The sequence below is a fragment of the Hirundo rustica genome, chromosome 8 (assembly GCF_015227805.2).
Source record: "Hirundo rustica isolate bHirRus1 chromosome 8, bHirRus1.pri.v3, whole genome shotgun sequence".
NCBI classification, from domain to species: Eukaryota; Metazoa; Chordata; class Aves; order Passeriformes; family Hirundinidae; genus Hirundo; species Hirundo rustica.
In genome coordinates, this window is record NC_053457.1 from 9075545 (window position 1) to 9091367 (window position 15823).

A 15823-nucleotide genomic window follows, 5' to 3' on the forward strand; every position below is an offset into this window, starting at 1 on the left:
CTGATTCTTTATTTTCCACACTTGTATTACCCTGAAGTACAGAGTCAGGGGAGGTCTGGGACTTACTACACTTGGTACTCAAAGTGGAAGAGCCTTTGATTCTTCACTATTTAAAACCAGAGAATTTCCTCCAATTACTGGTGTGTCCCAAATCATAGAAGCCCACAAGATGAATCTAGGCTTACTTTTGTTTTCCCTGCGTGGTTGATACATAGAACTTTGATATCAGCTAATGTCTATGTTTCATATTTTCCTCTGCAGCCTTGTGTCTCTCCAATTAGATAAAATTTTGCAGGTAAAATGCTATTTCTAGTAATGAATGTTCAGTCATGAACATCATGACATTCCTCATGAAATTAATCCAGTCTTAATTCAATGCAAGACAGAATAGTAGGAGTCTTTTTCTAGTTATTACTTTGGAAAGCTGTTGAAGAATAACGTCATGGGATAGTTGCTTTCTAGATATAGAATAGATATAGAACTGTGTGAAGTAGGAATTCCTTTCACTTGAATATGTGCTGGACTGGATAGGACCCAGAAGATTGACTGGTATGCTCAGGAATTAAGGAGTTCTCTTCTGAGGTTTTTATGTAGGAGATAGATGAAAAGTGTGAGCAGAAGGTAGAGGGTAAATTTCCTTCAATCGTGAAAAATGCAGGGAAGGCCATTCAGAAGAAAATGCCTGACACGAGCTGAAGAGAGCCAGATGGTCATAATATGTGGTGCTATTGAAAACAGGTCTACTAAAAGTTTGGGAGCATCTTTGGATTTTATTAGGCAATTTCATGTAAAATGCATGTGTTCCTCCTGTATCATTACATCCTCCTGTATGCAATCTTATCATTTCTTCAAGGGCTGTATAATTCTATAAATAGAGGACCCATCCTAGGATAAAGAGAGATTACTAATACAACTCCATTTGGCACTTTTGTCTGCCCCAGGAATCTCCCCAGCTGTCCAATAACCATCCAAGCATTCCTAATTTTCATTTATTTCCGCTTCCTGGTATCTGAAGTAAATGCCTCCTGTTTGTTAAGTAGGTGCATACTCACTTTGAGAAATGTTTTCTGCTGCCGTTGCAGTTGTTACAGCATTGATGTTGATCCCATCAAAGTTCCAGCACTGACAATTTTAAAATATTTTCTCTGCAAACATGATTAATCAAACTAAGCAAGGTTACTTAACAAGATGTTGTAAGAGGAAGAAGGATATAAGGAAGAAAAAGGGAACAGATGAGAAATGAAACTAGAGAGGGTGGCCAAGATCAAACTCTGACAACATATTAAAACTCAAAAATGCCTACAAACTTCGTTTCTGTGTGGGTGTACAGCTCTTACAAATATCACTGTAAATGCAACTGCCTAGAACAGAGAACTTTCCTAATTCCATCAGTCATAGTACTGGCTGAATGTGAGATTTGCATGCTGGTATTTGGGAATCCATCAATCTTCTTTAAAGTCATTTTTTCTTTATGCAGTCCAAAATGTCACTCTAATTTAGTCATTCGGGTGTTTGCTTGATGATAAAATACAGTGATGAAGCTCATTGTCCTGCAGTTTAACTAAGGCCTCATTTGAGATCAAAAGTGGAGGGTTAACATTTTTTTTTTCCTTTCATTCCTCATTTGTATTAGGCAAATAACGGTTTCACTGGCAGCAGGAATCCCTGTTAAAGTAGCTGTCATATTTTTTCATCTATACAATTCATTGTTCAGCAGTTTGTTTGGTGCCAAATGAAGGGAAAAAAACAAACTGGACACAGAAAGGCAGATCACCTTAGACCTTCTGAAATTCTTTCTTGGTCAAATGACAACTTTGTTGCTGCCTCTCCCAAACCAATTATTTTGACATGCTCCATTGCAGAAGTGAGTGTCTAATGTAGCCAAGAAAAATACTGTTAAGACAAATTCTGAACTTGATTACATTCCTTCCATGGATTTAAATAGATGTCCTGTGAACATTTATTTCTTAACAAAATACACAACCAGATTATCGTAATTAGCGTATTTACTCTGGAACAGGAGAGGAACATTCCTAATTTGGACAAGCAGAGTTTAGAAACTCATTGTGACTAGGTATTGAGCTCATTACAGCCTCTGCTTGCAGTGCAGAGAAGAATGTCTGCACTTATCATTAAAGAAATTAAAAATAAAAGTACAACTTTGAGATGGAAGTGAGGCACCCTGCAGATTAATTGTTACTTCTGCATGTTACACAGCCTAATGATCCTTAAGGAGGATCTGAACTGAACATGGGTGCATATCTTAAACTAAGAATCAGAACCATATTCTTCTCTCTAAAGCCTAGTTCAGTATCCCAAGCAGGCTAATGATGAATTTCATAATTTATGATCTTCACTTTTGTTACCTAGGAATATTTATTAGATACGAATGCTTAACCTATTTTGAAATACCCACACTAAGTTCCTAAAGCATTGATCGTGCTACCAAACTGGTAGAAATATTTGATGTTTCCAAGTGCAGGTAATCACCTGAAATAGGAATGTACAGAGGAGTGAGAGTTAGGGGAACATAATGTAGTCGGCATCTTCAAGGCCCTTCTTGAAACACTCCATTTAAACACATGCTTTGGAAGTAAAACGCTGCCCTGTCTTGTTGCTGCCTACACCAGTCAGTGGGGAACACCAAATCTAGAAGAGATAAAACAGGAAAGAAGCAGAATACCCAAAAAGGCATTGGCAGAAATGTTGTTCCCCAAGTTAAGAGGTAAAAGTATCACTAACCAGCAATATCAGTAGCACAGCCAGATCTGCAGGCTGGTTTTTGCTGAGTCCTTTTGGTTGAGCAGAAAGCGTTCATTCACAATTGATGAGTGCCCACTTTGCGCTCTGTAATTAAAATGATGGATGTTTTCAATTGAGCGTCTGGAATGTCACACAAAATAAAGATGAAGAATGTATTAAGATGGGCTATATCTTAGCATTCCTAACGAGACTGAAAGCTTTCTAACCCTCACCTGTTAATCAGCAGGGTGAGCAGCACAGGAGGGGAGGGGCTGTCCACAGCAGGATGCCAGCTGGAGAGGAAACTCTGATCAGGCTTCTCTTCCTGCCTTTAGTCCTTCTTTCAAGTGCCAGTTATGATCATAGGCTTTGCAAGTTGTAATCCCCCTCCACACACACCTGTGCTTGGTAACTCTGCAAGGAATTCAAAACATGGCAGCACAAACAAGGCTGCAGAAAATACAGCTAGAAACCCGGTACCTTATCCAAAGATATCGGGAGGTGATGGACTCCTGCCTTTCTCTAGAATGGAATATCCCCAAGAACAGCTTTTATTCTAGCTGTTGGGAATTTTTGAATCAAGTTTCAGTCCAAAATTTGGGCATAAAAATAGAAGACATCATGCAATGGAGGTGAATGGCATTGCTTGGCTCTTCCATTTCAAGGTCACTTTAAATGAAGAACTAGTCACCATAGGCAAATATTTGCTAGCTGACATCTTTAATTTCTTAAATAACCTTCTTTTCAATCTGCTTATGGCTTCTGAACTTTATGGGACATTCCTGTTAAAACCTTATTTCAGTACACTCCTCTTGATGTTGCATTTTCTTAACTTAGCAGAATTTTCAGTTGTACTTTTCAGGATGTGTTGGCTCAAAAACAATAATTGTGTTTAATGGAGACTTTCGGTAAATTATCATAAGATAATGTCTTTGTTTTTTGTGTAATGTTTTGTAAAAGATGCTTACTTCCAATTCTCCCTAGAAAATGGTGCAGGCTGGGAAGGGAATGATGAAGCAGTACTCTATGGAGAAAGAAGACTCAGCTTAGGTTACTTTTGTTTGTAAAACAGCCAGTTGATCTGATTTCTTTTTGACCAGAAATTGAACAAGCATTAGTAGCTGAACCAAAAATTAGTCTATCTTTCTCAATAAATGATACTTCTTCCATCTTAGTAATTTGACTTTTTTTTTTTTTAATTGAGTCTTAAATAGCCTTTAACTACAGGCAGTGCAGACAGTATGTTACAACAATTCATTTCTGTTATTTTATTTTGTCTGTAAACAGGAAGGCTTTCTAAAGTCATGTATATTTTTTTTTTAATTGGAGAGTTATGGAAAATACTATTTGCAAAAAACCCATAGAAAATCACATTTTGAAAACCTGTCAGCTTAATACTGCTCTGTGCACTGAAGCCGCTGAAAAACATGTGGGAAGATACTGCACTTAAGCAAGGATTATAAAGCTAATAGATGTAAAATTCACTTAGAGATGCTTTTACCTGCCAGAACTATGTCACTGGTTTGTTCTTTATCAAATAAAATCATGTGTATATGTATGTTTTATACTATGCAAGCTTTTAGTGGGAAATCTTTGAAGAATGCTATACCAAATACTTTAATGGGTTAAAATGCCCAAAACCAGCATTGACATCATACTATCAATAAAGACAATCCTTGTCCTCAGAGATAGAGGAATTTCATTTTTGAAAATTAAGAAAAACCTTTTTAACAGTTCATGTTGTGTTACTTTAACATAAAAATCTTCAACATAACAAGATTCCCCTTATATATTTGAGATTATATCAATAGGTTCAGATTATTTCCTGTTAAACAAATATGGTTCCTGTGGCTTCCCAAGGGACGTTGCCTCTCTGTGTTCAATTGAACACTGCTAGGAAAACAAAGTTTAAGTCATTACTTTTAACAGGTACAAGAAACAATCTCTACAATTTCCTAGCTTCCCAAAACATCCAAAAGCTTGTGTACCTGTTAAATGTGTTAAAATTTTATTTTACTTGCTACATCTTTAAATTTCCAGAGATCCTGCTGGGATGTCATGTTCTGCCCTAAACGTGATACAGTCTATTGCAGAAGAAATTGGCATTGCACTTTCTCAGGGGAACTTTGCTTCTATTCTGTTTTATTCACTTTGGTCTTAAAAAGAATTCTTCACTCTCTGAAGATTTGAAGCCTGTGCTTTTGTTTATTCTCTCACTGAGCTTCGATGAATGCTCCAGGTGCAAAACAGTTATTCCTGTGAATAAAGGAAGTGTTTGGGGAGGCATTGATGATGTATGCTTGCAGCTTAATGCTGGGCCCTCCACTTGCACAGATTCACATTGGGCACTATGGCCTCCTAAAAGCTGAGATGCAAAGGTAAGGGCATGATACCACATGCAGTTCCTGCAAGTTTGGTTCTGATTCAGCAGCTCTGCCACTGTGGACGTGTGTTACATTTCACCTTCCTTCATACAGCTGCCAGGTAGTGTGTGCTATGCTGTTCTACCCTCTGTAGGCAAAGCGCTGAGCTCAGTACTAAATACTTCTGGTTTAGAGACAGCAGTGCTGTTTGCTGTGTCACGAGCTGCCAGTTTGTTTTGGTGAGCAGAGGAAGAATGACTCCCCCAGTATTCTGGTGGCCAGCAATAAAGAGACTCAAAAAATGCATTTAAAGAACAATTAAATGTAAGTCTGTATCCATTTAAGTGCCCTAACTTACAAACGTGCAGGAGCAGGAGAGTCATTACACGTCAGTCATATCTGTGCCAGAACCTCAGGACTTGCTCAAAGTCAAAGCTATTTTAAGTTGTTTAGTATCAGAAGTGGCTGAAGGCACTCACTGCCGAACTAAACCACTCAGTATCATCTCAAATGCCCTTTTAGTCAGGCCTGTTGTTGCTGGACCAATCAAAAGCCCTTCAAAGTTATAAAACATTGTGATCTTAGTTACATACAATGAGATACATTAAGCAGAATGAACTTGAAATAAAGAAAATCTTACTGTAGTGGCCAATAGCAAGACATAAACCCCTCAGTTTATTGCTAATGGTTGTAGGGGGAGACAAGACAAATTGTGTTTCTGTAAGCAGGTTATAAAGCTGCACAGATTGTAGAATTCAAGAAGCTGAAAATGTAGGAGGCAATATTGATTACTGAGATCTCTCTGCTTGAAACACAAAGAAATATCCCAGCTTATACAACTGCCTTAGAATGAATTCAAATTTGAAAAGGAGAAGCGGGGAAGAGGATGGGGAGCCTTTGAAGAAACTTGGCTGTTCTGATCCTGCAGGCACTTGGAAGCTCTGTGTATATTTGCTGCAGGGGGTTGTCCTGTGGAAGCTGACACATCAACTCGCACTTGGGGGCTGCCAGAATACTAAGGATCAGTACCTCAGTGTTATTCTTGGTTTTGATTTGCATTCCAGTTATTAAGCTCCTCGATACCAAGTAAGAACTCACTCACTTTATTCTCAAAACATGTAACAAAACAAACAGCATTTGTCATTATATGACTCACGTCTTTGCTTCCATTTAATTCCTGTGAGATACACAGCACACACTACCTTGGCACAACGTGTGATGCTAACTGAGAACAGACTGAACAGATCTAACAGCTATATTTGGATAAGCGTTGGGAGAAGAGATATTAATTAGTCCTACCATAAACAATATAAAGAGCTGTCTAACCTTCCAGTTACACCAACACATCCTATTAAAAAGCCACATCCACTATTTCACTATCATCTGTATAGTTGGTGTAGCATAGGGCAGTCATGCTTCTAACAAGCTAATCTGCAAAGTCCACAATATTGCTCTTTTTAATTTTTTTTAACAAAGGATTGAAAACGTTTCCATCAGACGTGGAGGTGGGCAGGGAATGAAATGATCTTCCAAATGGCAACAGGTGTATTCACACTGCCACTCAAAACATCCCCCAAAGCCTTGCCTAGGGCAATTCCCTAAGCACTGCCTCTATGCTTCCTTTCATTTCACAGCTGAAAGTCTTTTACATTTGGCTTGTTTTCATCACCTGAGTCTAGTTAGCTTGGCAGGAGGGGCTATCATCTGTCTGTCTTCTTCCTTGAAGAGATCATATATTGTGCATGAAAAGCAGCCTTGGGAGTGATGTGAAGTGTAAGGGAAATTTTTGGTGTTAATTAAGGTGGCATCATTCCAGCCTGGTTTAGCACTCCTGAAGCTGAGGTAAGTTGGCTGGTTTGTGTGCCCCTAGCCCTTCTGCTGTTGGAGTACAGATTTCAGCACAGGCTGTCCTGAGTTGTAAATTTCATCCCACAAAATCTCTGTGCTGCTGTGGCATTGTGATTCCTGGTACCCGAGAGAGGTAGATTAGAGCTATTTTGGGTGTTCTCACATGTATTATAATCTCCCTTCCTAGCTACAGACGAAGCAAAGCCTGAGAGGCCACTTCAGAGTGTCTTTGTGCAGCTTGCCAGTGCAGCTCTGTTTAGTATAAATGGAATCTCTAAGAGGTGTCAGTGGCATATTTTGCACATGCCATGAGTGTTCATTTAAGGTAGTTCTTGTTATCTTATTAAAAAGAAAAAGCCAAACCAAAGCAACAAAAGAAACACCACAGAAAGGAGAAAAAACCCCAAAACATTAAAGCCCTATAGTGAATTGAAACCAGACATTGTTCAGGCAAACGGTAGCTACAAAATAGAAGTTTTCCTTAGGTTTGGTTAGTGATATGTGCAAGGACGTTAGTTTCAGGTTTCCTACAGTCTTGTCTTCACATTTAATTTGTCTTGCTCGGCACTCCTCTCTGACACAGAAAGGTATAAAAGCCATGGGATGCTTGCTTTATGGTATAGGTTATGTAGTCCGTTTCTTTCCTTGTTTGTGTTTTGTGCCTTCTGGAAATGTGTCAAATGAAATGGTGAATTCCTGCCTGATGACTTACCCCAGTGGGTCTTATTCATTTTCTTTGCAATTTTTTCTTGTCCAAAATTGACTTCTAAGAAAAAACGTTTATTGTGGGGACAGGGTTGGCAAGTGATTCATTTAGGAAAAAATAATATCAGTTTCCCCAATTAACTTTCTTACTATGGAAGAGATGTCTCTGGTCCAGAGGTAGCTGCTTGGATCCATGTGGGCATTCAGGAACTGTTCTGCGGTGGGATCTCAAAGCACATCTCTCCTTTCACTAGGTCATGCTCCTGTGTATAAAGCGAGGAAGTTTTGCAGGCACTTACAGTCTCAGAGCTTAGAACGACTCTGAGAATTTGTTGGAGTCTTCTATGCAAAAAAAAATCCTTGCATAAATGTATAGTGGAGGGAGATTTAAATGCTGTTTTCTCTATATTGTGTTTTCTAGTGTTCCTTAGTCTCTGTCCAATCCTTTTCTTGTAAGAACACATTATAGTCTCTGCTTTTCTGATTATGGAAAAGAACATTTCCTTTTAATTATTTCTTTTATTCCAGAGATCTTCAAGAGGAGAGGGTATTCATTCCCTGTGCTTTTGTGCATTTCTAGTGCTAGTGAATATCTGATTCTCTGAAGTGTTGTTCTTAAATGAGAAGCAGAAAATACGAATTGTTGATTTTGGGATTGAGGTCAGGATGGAGTCAGGCACAGTTTGAGTGCTGGAAAAAGAGGCCCTGGATAAAGCTGCAGGCTATATTAACAGCTTCTCATTTGTGTAGGCCTTCCTATGTGTTTTTGTCTGCCTTGTAGATTAGGAGTTCCTTGGGGGTAGGAAAACTGTGTCCATCCATCTGTTTATACAAGTATTCTCATTAGTATTTGAACACTGATCCACTCAAATGCTGCCTGATCCCTATCTCTTCCCTTTAGAGTGGACTTGAGGGGGCTTGGCAGGCAACATGTGCAGTTCTCAAGGTGGTGCAGCAGCTGCTCTTTGTATGCTGCCTCCCAGAGCTCCTGCTAAGCAGTATTTACTGTGAGCCCTGTGCAGAGGAGTTTTTTTAGGGCACAGCTGTCACTGTGGTGCTATATATTCACCCAGTGCACGGATCTGTTCACAACAGAGGGTAGTAAGAATTCTCTGTAGTGTGTTGAAAGTAACATGTGAGACTTCCAGCCTGCCAACAGCTTTAAGCTGGGGATGTTGGAAGTCAGATGTCTGTCTTGTAGGAAATTTGTGAGGGCTGAAAATTCACATCTCTGAAGCAGTGCATATCCCTCTGCTTTTCTGAGAGAGGTGAGATGCCTGGCTTTTCAATCTTTTCAATCAATTTTAGTGCTTGAGGCACTAAAGAACTACTATTAAAATCAGATCTGTTGGTGGTACCCTGGATTGGATGCTGTAAATCAATTGACAGAGATAGCTATACCCTGAAACTCTGATGAACCTCTCACTGTGGCATTAAATAAAGGCATTTGCAGCACCTAGCAACTGAAAGCTACGTTGTAGTCCAGAGTAAGTGAAAGTTAAGACTATTACAAGTTTTCTGAAATCATTCTGTCTAGAACTTGCCCAGAGATTTGTTTTAGGAAAAAAAAGATTGGTGGTCGAATTGAAAAATGCATATTTATCCTTGACAGTCGTATAATTCCCTAAATTTGTTACTTCTCTTAATAGAAGAGAGGCTGAGATAAGAGCAAAGTAGAATTTACTGTGTAGACAGGTCTGGATTTCCAGTCTATTTCTAAGGTTTAATTAACATTTGTCCTTCAAAAATATTTTCAAAAAATATTTTTAAATAGGAAGTATTTACTGAAGATTTTACGAAAACACAGTGAGCTCTTCTCTGTTTGTGGTTATATTTAGTAAGTGTTTTAGTAGATCAGAGATGAATTTTCAAAGGAAAATACCAACAGATAAAAGACAAACTCTTTGCATTCCATTCCTCTCAGCTGGATCTTTGGAAATGGGAACAAGATAGTCTTGAATGTGCCTTGACACTTCAAATCTGTCTGCCCTGTATCTCCATCTGTACACTGGTATTTTGTTCACAACAATTACTAACTGTTCTTGATATCTGCTGGAAACGCATACTGTGGCTTCACTTGGAACTCTCACAGAGATGTCTCTGGAGTTCTAACTAAAATACATGCAAATTTGTACTTTGATTTTCATGTTTCATACAGGTTATGCATCCAGTCTTTAATAATGCCTTCTATATAAAATTCTACAGGACCAAATGATCTAGTGTGCTTTTTAACCAGTGGGAAGACCGTAAGAAAAAGTAATTCTTTCCTGTTACTTATTTCTTGTCTGAATTGCAGACACAATAAATCAGATCCATCTTTTATACTTGTGAGTCTTGCTGTCTGTGAAGTAAGGATAAGCTGATTTTTAGAGGTAAAGTAACATCAGTGGAGTGCTGTCCCCTGAAAAACGGATTGAAAAAATAGAATTGTATGAAAGAATCCCACCAGAATTTCCTACCGTTATACTTAGTTGAGGAAGTTGAATCATTTTATTTGTTTTTAAAATAACGACTGGTTGAGCCGTGATTGAGGCTGTTTCCTTGTCTTTCACAGTATGGTTCTCCTGGAGCTCTCTGCTTCAGAAATGGTGTTGCAAAGTTAGAAAGTCATGTAAGTCTCAAATCAGAGTTACTGAGGACTTTTTGTTTGAGAGATGCTTGTGATGAGTATTTTTTTCATTTAGGTCATGTTTTGCAAAAGTATTAGGCAGAAAATATTCCCTTAGAAGAAGTGAAATTGTGCCACTCTTTACAGCCGTCCCATCCCTCTAAATTGACTCTAATTCTAGGAGGGTTGTAGTTGCTGTGCCTTTACTTTAAGGTATAACATTTACACGTGGGCCGCTAAAAGCAGAAGTCAGAGACAGTGAGAGGGAAGCCAGTGTTAGAGCTGTGTTAAACTAGCCCCAGATCTAGAGTGTGGTATCCTGTTCTGTGGAAGCTCTGCTTCTCTGGGCTTATTTTGTTTGAGGCATCACTGGGAAGTGGAAGGAGAGACAGATGTGTTGAGTAAGAATACCCAAATTAGGGCAGACATTTGACTTTCAGAAGCTGGGTTGATGTTCAAACACCAATCTTTGTTTTTGACAAGAAAAAGGTGTATGTGGGGGAGTGCCACAGATTTTGGAACCAGCATTGCCCAGTTAATATTCTGTGGTAAGAACTTGTGTGTTTCATGAGGAGATTAAAAGTGGTGTCTTAGAAAAGTGATGTGTGAAGATTACTTATTTAAAAAGGATAATTTGAAAAAGACTGACGTTTCCTGCTTGATGAATTCAAGTCTTACTGATTCATTTGTCTAAGTTTGGCTTTGGTTTGCTTTTTGCCCTTTCTTTTAACTTTTATTCTACTGCACATTCTGTTTCTCAATGTATTTGTGGAACTGACCAGGGAAGGATCTTTGAGTAACTATACAAGTACATGTGGGTGTACAAATAATCCACATTCTTTATGGGCTTCTGGATTCTGTGTACTGGGCACAATGAAAGTCAATAAAATGCATACAAGTTAATGTTTGTATAACAGGTTAAGAAAACTATGCTTGTAACACAAAACACAAATCTTTAGGGGATTTTTCCACCCCCCCCCCCCCCCCTCCTTGTGAGTGTGCATTAGACTGCAAAATAAAACTCTGTCTTTGAAACTGCCACAAAATATTTCCCTCATCCCTTTACTCCTTAACACCAGGAAAATACACTGGGGAATAGTGCTGCCATTATCAGTCAAATCTACTTGCATGAGGACATTGTATCTGTGGCTGTCCTTCACCCAGAAAACACAGAACTCATTGCTTTTATCTCAGATGAAAAGGTATTAAAACTTGTCTCTTCCAGTCAAATCTGAGTTACTTACAGTGCCTAATTCCAAAGTAATCTTTCCTTTAAACAGTCTGAGTATCCAGGGTGCTGTGTTCTAGCACTCTGATCCTAGAGCTCGTGTTCTAGTAAACTGACACCTCCCATTGTCAGACTGCACTGTCAGTTGGACTTCTGGCCTCGATACTGAGCACCTTTAACATTGTGTTAAGAAAGGGTTTTTTCCTTCCTTTGCTTATTTGTCTTTGCCAGTAAAGCGCATAAACAATCAGTCTAGGGAATTGTTTTGGAAGGAGGCTTTTTTGAGTATGTATATATTTATAAGTGTTTTGAGGTTGTATTAAGGAAGGCAAGTTAAGGAATTTCACTTAACACTTAGAAGTGTTTGAATTTGTGTTGGGTTTTGGTTTCCCTAGAAACTTAATGTCATGCTTTCTGCCTGGCTGAATTCACAGGGGACTTTTGGCTCATAATCAAACACATCTTTCTTTTATGTTCACTGTACTGAAGGAACCGAATTTTTGAATGCAGCCTTTGTTGTAATATTTTAGATTATCCTTGGGTTTTTTAGTGAGGAATGTAAGGAAGTGAGTCTCTAAGAGTAAAGACCTCCAGTTTATATCCATGTTCTTTATGTACTGGGTGCTGAAAGCAGGTGTTGAACACTCTGGTGTGTTCATTAAAATTGATTGCTGATGGTATGTGAAGGCTTTTCTGGTTTAGTACTATACTGGTTTCACCCATATGGAAACTGAGAGGGCTGTGTAAAATTGAGATCAGGGTGCTGTCCATTCAGAGAAGATGTAGTGCATAAGCTAACTGGAGCTATCAAAATGTGCTGCCACAGTTAACAAACAACTTCTGAACTGCTGTGTCAGTTGTTGGGTTTGTGGTTGCAGCATTGTGCCTTCCTGTTCCTGAGAGTGCTGGCCTTTGGAGTGTGAGGTCCAACATGTTGGTGAGATGGGTATGTGGCAATCTGTGTTGGTAATGGAGCTGCAGTTGTGTATGGGTAAGATTAAGCAGAATAATTTCCTCTAAAGCTTGCTATGAAAGAAACAAGTGCCCAGTGCCACTCACGCACATTAATTTTCTGTCCCTTCAAAAAAAATGAATTAATTTTGGAAAAATGGCTTTTAGGAGGAAAAGTACAGTTAGATCATGCAGTGGATAATGGTTCCTTAGTTTTCTGCTTCTGAGTGATGTCTCTATATACTGCTGCTGTATAGACATAATTATCCCCTTGGGTGATAATAGTTGGTAAGGGAGCCACTACGTTAGGCTAACCTCTCAAAATGGAAGGAACAACAAGTAGGTGATGTCCTGGACCTTTGCAAGAGTGTGAGTTAACTTTGATTTGTTTAATTTCCATAAATTTTGATTTTTTACCCATACAATAATGGATACAACTATTGTTGTATCTATTGGTATGTTTTTAGGTGTATCTGTTCTGTACTATAATTCTGGGCATGTTCTTCAACTGTTTTGGATAGAGAATGACTTATCAGGATAAGACTTTCTCTTTTGTTCTATCCCGCACAGATCACCCCTGGCAGCAAGGCAGCACAGTCACAGATGAACCAGGGGGACCTTGTCGTGGCCATTGATGGAGTCAACACTGACAGCATGACCCACCTGGAGGCCCAGAACAAGATCAAATCAGCCAGCCACAACCTGAGCCTCACTCTGCAGAAGTACGTTGGTATAATTTAAACTCTTTGTGTTCCTAAGGACAATCTATAAAACTTGTGACTGAAGGTTGCAAGTGTTTTATCCCTGCCTGTTAGATTTATTTGAAGTGCTCATGGCACAGATACGAGATGAAAAGCCAAAATCTGCTCCGATTCTTGTGGAAGTCAGCATGGATTCCTATGGAAATTGAATGGTTATGTTGATTCTATCTGTGTGGGATTTAGCCTATTGAATACAGGTGCAATCTCATATCCGTTCATGCTTCTGTTAAATAAATCCAACAGTGATGTTTCTTTTGGTTATTCTCATGTGGGAAACACAGGTTAGTTTGGCTAATTTATGAACAGCTGTTCTCAAGACAACAAACAGAACAAGTGTTACGAGTGCACGGGAGGAACCTCATGAGAATTTGTGCTAATGGTCTGGCACCTTTGAGTTTGAAAGTCTGCTCTGCCTCTGACTGAATAAGAAGGTGTAGCCCAAATGCAGGAAAGGGAGGCAGATTTTATCACAGAGATGTGATAAAAGTTGCTTTGCCATTAAGAAAGCAGTTCTTAATAGGTCTTTTAACTTCTGCTGATTAATGTTGCTTCCAAGGAAACTGGTTCTCAAGTTAGATAACCTTGCACAGAGGATTTCTGTAATAAATGCATTAATATTTAAAGCTCCATAATTATAGAAAGAGAAGTAGTTGCTAAGTTTATTGCATTGTGAAGATAATTTTTGTACAGAGTAGGCAAAGACAAGTACAGAAAGCAGACCGTAATGTGGAAGTACAGTTTCTGAGAATATATGAAAGAATCTCATACATGAATATGGAGTTGAGATAATCAGTATCAGGAACAGAATAATAGCTAAAGAATAAGGAGTTCGGATGAAATTTCCAAGGACAAGGTACTATAAAGCAAAATATGTGGGTGATTATCCCCCATGGCTTTAACTTTGACTGTTCCAGATAGAGTAGAAAATCACTGCTTTGATGCATATAGTCAAATTCTCATCCTATCATCCACTCCAGCTTCTTTTTTTCTTCATTCTGAGTGATAGTGTTATTACAAGTATATATATGATATATTTTTTTACAAAGATTTAGATTGCTCTGAATATTTTTTATTTGAAAGTTAAGAAAAAAATCCTGTCTGATTGTTTTAGAATGTCTGTCTGCTTTTCTGTTGAACCTTTGTGGTTTTGCATCGGGAGAAAATATTTCTTATTGTACTTTGGGTTGTTGCATATTTGGTATAAATTTTCCTGGATGTTGAACCTGAAAAGTTCTCCATTGTCTGCCTCCATGGCCTGGCATAAATGGTTTAAAAATGAACAGCTCTTCTTACACACAGAAGGATTTCCAAATTTGTGACTAATAAATCCAGATTATCCTAATACATATCACAGAGACAAGTCACTTGAAACACTATTTTTGATCAAGTGTCGCCAGGGATATTTCGTTTGAATAATCATTGTGCTTTTTTATTTGCTGACCTCTAAGTTACAACACCAGCAATTCTAGTGGCCACATTGTTTAAAAAAAAAAAGAAAAAAGAAAACTAGTGGAAGTACCTTTATTAATTGCTTTCATCTCTATTTGTTTCTTCTATTTTTTAAGGCGTGCCCTGTCTCTTGGTTCCAAACCAATGATATATAATTCAGATACTCAAGTATGGATAAAGAACAACCAAAGAAAGCAGTAATGGAGTGTTCCACAGACTGAAATACGCTTGCATAGATAATAGATGTAGATGAACTACAATCTATTTTGAAAAGAAGGAAATGAAATACTGGTAAACATAAATAGATCATGAACTTTTTTTTTTTTTTTTTTCAGATGAAAACTTTCTCAGATCATGTTTTTGCTCTGAACTTATGCAACTAATGACTTCTACTCTCCAGCTGATTTATGATGTGAGCTATTAGTTCACCTTGGTTACCTATTCAGTCTCATTGGGAAAACCCAATAAACAGACTGAAAAGTACTTATTTTAATTTTTTTTTTTCTTAGATGACATGAGGCTATTTTAAAAAGCTGGACTCAGAGGCATTAAGCTGCCTTTGCTTTGCACAGTTCAGAATTTTATAGAAGCTAAACCCTAGCAGCAAGTGATATTGGTCAACTGATGTACGCATAGAACCCTATTAAAAATCCAATGTCTTGAACAAAAGGCATCTCCAGTATATTCAGGAAGTTATATTAATCTTGCCTTAAAAAATAATTTTTTTCCCTGGACACAAATGGGTTAATTTACCTAAGGACAAAGAGGTGGTCAGTTTAGTCACCTGCCCAAAATTTACAATGCAAAAAAAATTTACAAATATTAGGTAGGTGGAAAGAATAACAGTTAACATGAAAAGAAGGCAGCAGTGACAAGGGGTAGTAACTTTCAACCAAATAAGGACAAGACAGAAGAGAGGCAAAATCTCCTGGGATGTGGTGACCAGGAAAATGACTGTGCTAAGAGATCACTTTGACTTTTTTTAGACGTGGCTTGCAGCAATGAAACTGGAGCGGAGTCTTTTACTACTATGGAAAAGCAGCCCTAGTTGCCATAAAGAGCACAGAGATGGAAGCGCTCAGTTATCCTATTTGTATAAAAGTTTGGAAAGGTTGGAAATCCTTTCCAATGGAAAAGGCACATATGTACATTAGGAGATTGACTGTTG

At 38.3% G+C, this 15823-nt stretch overlaps 1 protein-coding gene across 6 annotated transcripts in view; it reads left to right on the plus strand.

Moving 5' to 3' along the window:
• LDB3 (LIM domain binding 3) overlaps positions 1-15823 on the plus strand; it is a 107312-nt gene that overhangs the window by 18672 nt on the left and 72817 nt on the right. For all 6 annotated transcript variants that reach the window (XM_040070938.1, XM_058421444.1, XM_058421445.1 and 3 more), the window contains one exon: positions 13016-13167. In XM_040070938.1, coding sequence (XP_039926872.1) covers positions 13016-13167 — 152 coding nt within the window. The remainder of the gene's footprint in view (positions 1-13015; positions 13168-15823) is intronic.